This window comes from Rhamphochromis sp. 'chilingali' (genome assembly GCF_963969265.1).
Source record: "Rhamphochromis sp. 'chilingali' genome assembly, chromosome: 5".
NCBI lineage: Eukaryota > Metazoa > Chordata > Actinopteri > Cichliformes > Cichlidae > Rhamphochromis > Rhamphochromis sp. 'chilingali'.
In genome coordinates, this window is record NC_137932.1 from 43,446,048 (window position 1) to 43,452,863 (window position 6,816).

Here is a 6,816-nt window from a genome sequence, read left to right on the forward strand (position 1 = left end):
CGAAAGGTGAGGACCTGGTCAAATGCGAAGGTTAGGGGATTTTTTTAGACATATAGTGGGAATTCTGATTTGCAGCAGTCAAATCACTGAAATATATGTTAACCCAAAAAGTTGAATTATATTCTGAAGGAATTTGGTGTCGAGGATGTTAAATAATAAGGAGAAAGTATGTTTCCACCTCCTAAACCCCTAAAGTGAAAGAAGATTCAAAAGAAGCAGCGAAATGAGATTTACACAACTCAACATCGTGGTTTAATTTGGATGTGAATACGTGAGTCCTCTGTGAGAATGACAACCACAACTGTTGTTTTTACACGTTTTCTGAAGGATGGCTGAAGCTGGCCAAGGCAGCTGCCACCTTTGACGGTAAAAATATTCAACACTGCGGAATTATGCTGACCTTTGCACCCACTTCTGTCTTTGTTATTCGCCCGTTGTCTTTACACAGCGCTGTGAATACATTTAAATACATAAATAAATATTTTGCAGTTCTGCCTGTCAAATGAAGTTCAGGGCAAAGCTTCCCCATGTTAAAGATTTGAGTCGCGGGATGACTACGTCATTCAACACGCGACGGCGAGCAGGCTTCTCCATGCTGTTTATCTAGAGTCCAGCGTGTGTGTTTTTGACTCGATCTTGCTGCGATTCTCGTCTTTAGTCATGGAGAAAAAAGGCCCAAATCCTGTTGGGAAAAAACCGAAACCCCAAAAGATGAAAGCGAGCGTCGACCCCGTCAGAAACTTCGAGAAATGGAAGAAAAAGTACAACCGGACCAAAGCACGAGTGAAGCAAGAGAGGGCGCAGAAGAAGAAGCCCGAGTGGCAGGTAGAACGAGAGTACATCGATAAGCTGGTGAGCAGGTATGGAGAAATCAACCTCAAGGAGGTTGTCAAGTTCTCCGACTTCCCCATTTCTAAGAAGACCTTGCTGGGCCTGCAGGAGGCTCAGTATCGGCAGCCTACGGAGATCCAGCGGCAGACCATCGGCTTCGCTCTGCAGGGGAAAGATGTTCTCGGTGCGGCTAAAACTGGCTCCGGTAAGACTTTAGCCTTTCTCATACCGGTCCTGGAGTGTCTCTACCGCCAGCAATGGAGCTCCATGGACGGCCTCGGTGCTCTCATCATCTCTCCCACCCGAGAGCTCGCCTACCAGACCTTTGAAGTCCTGCGCAAGGTGGGCAGGAACCACGAGTTTTCTGCAGGGCTCATCATCGGCGGAAAAGACCTGAAAAGCGAGTGTGAGAGGATTCACCGTACCAACATTGTCATCTGCACCCCGGGCCGACTCCTCCAGCACATGGATGAAACGGCCACCTTCCACGCGTCCGACCTCCACATGCTGGTCCTGGATGAGGCAGACCGCATTCTGGACATGGGCTTTGCAGATACGCTCAATGCCATCGTGGAGAATCTCCCCAAGTCCCGGCAGACTCTGCTGTTTTCTGCCACGCAAACCAAATCAGTCAAAGACCTGGGCCGGCTCAGTCTCAAAGATCCGGAGTATGTGTGGGTGCACGAAAAAGCCAAGTTCAGCACGCCAGCCACGCTGGAGCAGAACTACATCGTGTGTGAGCTCCACCAGAAGGTCAACATGCTCTACTCATTCATTAGGAGCCACCTAAAGAAGAAGATCATAGTCTTCTTCGCCTGCTGCAAGGAGGTGCAGTACCTGTTCCGAGCTTTCTGCCGTCTCCGGCCAGGCATGCCCATCCTGGCTCTGCATGGAAAACAGCAGCAAATGAAGAGGGTGGAGGTGTACAACGACTTCCTCAAGAAGCAAAACGCTGTGCTTTTTGCCACCGACATAGCTGCCAGAGGCCTGGACTTCCCTGCCGTCCACTGGGTGCTGCAGTTTGACTGTCCAGAGGACGCCGACACATACATCCACAGGGTGGGCCGGACGGCCAGGTACAAGGAGGGTGGAGAGGCCCTGCTGCTGCTGCTGCCCTCGGAGGAGAAAGGCATGGTGAAGCAGCTGGAGGAGAAGAAAGTTCCCATCAACAAGATACAAGTGAGACATCATCTACCCATTACACACACACACACACACACACACACACACACACACACACACTGTTCAGTAGGTTTATGTAAAACAGTAAAATAACTGTTTGATGTTTTTACTCCATTTAGAAGGAGATATTTCAAACCCTCGGTACAGTACTTTGCATTACTCCCCAGGAATTAAGATAAGATAAGATAGAACTTTATTAATCCCTCGGGTGGGTTCCTCTGGGAAATTCGACTTCCAAAAAAAAGCACAGCAACGACCGAAGTTACAGTTACAGAATTGTTATATATATATACACACACACACACACACACACACACACACACACACACACACACACACATATATAAATACAGAGACAAATATAAATAAAATATACAAAGGGGATAAATAGAATAAATAGGAATAAAAAATAAAAATACAAGTGAATTGCACATTTCAAGTATTGAGTCTATTGCACTGTTGACTATTTACAAAAAGTATTGCACAAGGTATTGTACAGTGAGGTGAAGAGGCACTACAGCTTAGTAGTGTAGGCACTACACGTTAGTATAACACTGTTAATATCTGCACAAACTGCCGTCCTAACGAGGTGTGCACACGTCAAATAACTTTTTAAGTATCACTACAAATCTGACAGAAAAGTTGGTGAAAAGACTCACAGTGGTGACAGCAACTCAAATTTAGGAACAAGTACAGGCAGATATAATATGATTATGCTAAACCCAATACTGCTGATACAGCTTAATGTGGTACTTATATTTCAAATATTGCAAAATAAAAAACCTTTATGTCCGCACATCTCGTCACCCAGAGCTGTACTAGTCTTAGAAACCTCCTCAGAATATATTTATTATAGTTCATTTATTTAATATACATTTATATGTGGTTTCAAACAGGCAGATTTAAGTGTAGTCACAAAACATTACATAAGATCTGATTAACTTAATTGTTTGGCTACTTCCAGGTGAACCCAGACAAACTGCAGAACGTGCAGCAGAAGCTGGAGGCCTTCCTCGCTCAGGAGAAGGAGCAGAAGGAGCGAGCCCAGAGGTGTTTTGTTTCCTACCTGCGCTCGGTGTACCTCATGAAGAACAAAGAGGTGTTTGATGCCTTTAAGATCAAGCTTCACGAGTACGCTTTGTCCCTCGGCCTCGCTGTGGCCCCAAGGGTTCGGTTCCTAAGTAAAGCTCAGGCACAGAAAGTAGAGAAAGAAGTGCAGGAGGAGGAGTCTGAGGAAGAAGAAGAGCTGAGGAGATTTAAGGCCCAGCTGAAAGGAGAGGTTTCTCGTGAGGAGCGGCAAAACTCGGAGTCAGACGAGTCCAGTGAGGATGAGGACGGTGGTGATGAAGGAGGTTTGGATACGTCCAAGACATTAACCCCGAGTGCAGGTGACGCTGATGACGATGATGATGATGATCTACGAGACTTGGACCTGCTGACAGTCAAACGAAAGGATGTCTTTAATCTGACGGAGGATCAGCAGAGTCCAGAGGATCCTGAAAATGACCCAGAAAAGAAAACTGAGAAAGAGACAAAGTACAAAGAAGCTAAAAAGATCCTCAAGAGAAAGTTTCAGGTAAACACCAAAGTGACTTTCAATGAAGAAGGTGAGGCTGTGCAGCTTTGGCCACCAGTCCAGCAAGCAGTGACTGCTGAGGATGAGGGGGAGCAAGAAGAGGAGGACGTTTCGGGAATCAATGTGGAAAAGGCTCGGGAGAGGCTGAAGCGGGAAGATCAAGAGTTTGATAAGCAGGAGTACAGCCGCAAGGTGAAAGCCAAACACCGAGAGAAGCGGCTGAAGGAGAGGGCTGCCAGGAAGGAGGCAAGCAAGCGGGACCAGGACGAGGAGGACGAGGTCGTGGCCTACCTGGCCAATGACAGCGAAGACGAGTTTGACCCCAGTGCCCTGCCAGATCCCGACAAAGTGCACTCGTCGTCTTCTTCGTCGTCAGAGGATGAGGAGGACGAGATGGAAATGGGGTCGTCTAAACGGCAGCACAGCAGTGAAGAGGAAGAGGAGGAGGACAGCGAAGAGGAGGATGAGAAGCATACAGCAGGAAAGAGGAGGAAAGTGAGCGATGAAGATGATGAGCACACAGCTCTGGACACTGGTCTCTCTTTGGCAGAGGATGAGGAGTTAGTCTTACAGTTGCTGGGTGGGCGAAGGTAGATGACCCAAAGAGAACAGAACGGTTCCGTCAGTTCTAATGAGGAGTACTCAAGCTGTTGCAGCAGCTTCAATCTGACCAGTGTTTTACTCTGCAGTGCAGACGTGCAGGTGACTGTTCAGTCCAGAGGCTTCGAATCAGAAACTGCCATCAAACGTTATCAGGACTGATCCCATTGGGTGTGAAAGAAACACTGCTAAATGTTGCCCCGTCCTGATTGGCTTACACAAGAACAGAGTCATAGCAAAGAGACGAGCCAAACATGCTCCTAGAGTGAAGCACCAGTCAGTCATGTTAGAGCACATTAGCAAAAAATAAAAGCTCACTTTGAGGCAGAAGTTGTGACCCAGCTGTTCAAAACAGAAGAAAGATGGCGGTGTGCCATTAATGTGTAACTTTCTCTGTAAAACAGTCAATTCCAGTTTGTAATGCAGACTTTCAGACTTTAAACACGAGCTCGGGGTTGGTCAGTCTCAATAAAGCTTGAGACAGCAACATTACTGAAGGTCCTGCAGAGGGACAATGAGTGCATCTTTATTTTACATGTATTATGTTTAAACTGTTGTGGATTTGAAATCAGTTCTACTTTTCCCCAAGTGGCTAAAATGGCCATTAGGCTGCTGAGGTTAAGACTAGGTCATTGTGTTATTGCACTCATAGTGGGATAAAACCGTTTCTGGAAGGTAGTCTGTGACTTTTCAACTGAAAACCAAACAGGAAGTTGTTTTCTGATGCCCACATTAGTATCTGAGGGGTGATCGTTTTCAATCACTGTCCACTGTTAAATGTGAACAGGTTAGCTCCACGATGCCAGAGCTGCTGATGAGGACAAGCGGTGCCTGGTTGGCATCCATGGGGAGCTGTGTTTCTCCAAAAGGACTAAACAGCTTAGTTAATGCACCGATGTTCCCTGTGGCTCCCTGGCTCACCCCTGGAATCGTGGCCTCTTCTTCTTCTTCTTCTTGATCCATGAATATAATTTCATGTCTGAGAGTCACAACTTTGACTTGTCTGATTATTGAGTTATGCTATTAAAATATTTGTAATCATTGAAGTTTTCTTGTCATTGGTTTGAACTTTAAGGACTTTAGGGGTAAATTTCCAGGAATTTCAAGTGAATTCTAGTGACCTGGATGGATCAGCCTGCTCTAAAGTCAGCTGAAGTGCTTCTCTCGGTGTGTGCCTGTTTTTCACAAACATGTACTTCTGTGAAAAATTAAGAATGTCAGGATTACAGTCAGATTGATTTACATTGAGATTTCCCACTTATTTTGCTCCACAGATGCGACGCTACACCCTGCATGTCCAACATGTGTCCAGCAGGTGGAGCTAAAGTGACCCAGTAGCTGCTCATCTCAGTGATCGGCAGCTCCTTGGTTATGCACGTGTTTGGGCTGTTATGTGTTGAGAATGAGGCCGGGTGATGCAGAGCAAGAACAAAAGAGACTTAATTGGAAAAGTGCAAATGTAGATTTAAAACAAATTAGCTTTGTTCCACTACATTTCCCCGTACAAAGCAATTCATGCAATAGACTCAAAAATCCTTTCAGATTCTTATTCAAATATGAAGCAATCGTCTTTTATTTTATTCTATCAACATGCAATAATTTGGTTTGACTGCTCTAAAATAACATCTGAATTTCTACATGTTTAAACACTTGACAATGTATTTAACTCATATGTACCTATTATGGAGAATCATACATGTCATATTTAATCGTAATTATTGAGTCTTTAATGTTGCAGCTGGGGGTGATTTTAATTATATTTATGATGCTTAACCTATATTTTAACAGTTTGAGTGATTAATGTTGTACGCTAAATGAAACAGCACAAACTATTGTTTAAGGAGCCTTTACTGAGTTTACAGAGTAATATTTAGCTGACAGTTTATGCTGAAGGTGAAGAAACAGAGGAGGACGGGCCAGCCTGTGTTGGAAATAAAACCTTAGAACTGTTAACAACTTATATTTATTTATCTTATAAACCTAAATGTTTTTAGTTTACTGTGAGTGGATGTTAATTTAGACATTAGCAATATTCACCTAGTTGTCTTCTCCTTACCATGTGTGAAAGTAAAAGGAGCTCCTGGAGCAAACCGAAGGGAAAGGTTAGGGAAGTATAATCAAGGTCTTGTTACCCCCAGTCTCGGGCCTTTCCAAACACACACCTGAGGACAAAAGGAAGCCAGCTGCTTTCAGAAGGGTTGGTATGTGTAAAAGTTTCTGAACAAATTTGTGGATTAATTTTATTTCTTTGTTAACCTGAAACTATCACCTTTGAAAATGACAATCCATGTTCTCACCCAATGACATCAGAATAGAATAGAATAGCCTTTATTGTCATTGTACAGAGTACAATGAAATTGGAGTGCAAGTTTCAATAATAAATATAAATGTAAAATATAAAAAGTACAAAAAAAACAATCGTAAGTACTCAAACATGTATGTACATATATACAGGATAGCAGCATTAATATAATGACAGTATGAATAGCAGCATCAGTGAGTTACTACAACCATACATCTAGATCGCTGAGGTCTGCTGAATACATTTACATTTTATTCAAATACTGCCAAATCACAACTTTAGTTGCATTGATGCACTTTATACTGTAAGGTAGTGACGGCCCGCT

The 6,816-nt window shown here is 44.1% G+C and overlaps 1 protein-coding gene across 1 annotated transcript; it reads left to right on the forward strand.

Annotated features, from left to right (window-relative positions):
* The first annotated feature begins 551 nt into the window (after positions 1–551).
* ddx10 (DEAD (Asp-Glu-Ala-Asp) box polypeptide 10) lies at positions 552–5,222 on the forward strand. Its single transcript, XM_080881677.1, has 2 exons — positions 552–2,010; positions 2,978–5,222. The coding sequence occupies exons 1-2, from the start codon at positions 661–663 to the stop codon at positions 4,181–4,183; spliced, it is 2,556 nt and encodes an 851-aa protein (XP_080737803.1). The 5' UTR covers positions 552–660; the 3' UTR covers positions 4,184–5,222.
* The last annotated feature ends 1,594 nt before the right edge of the window (positions 5,223–6,816 follow it).

Coding starts and splice junctions, on each gene's coding strand:
- ddx10 (XM_080881677.1), top strand. CDS start 661: ATGGAGAAAAAAGGCCCAAATCCTGTTGGGAAAAAACCGAAACCCCAA. Junction 2,011..2,977: donor TTCCCATCAACAAGATACAA/GTGAGACATCAT, acceptor GGCTACTTCCAG/GTGAACCCAGACAAACTGCA.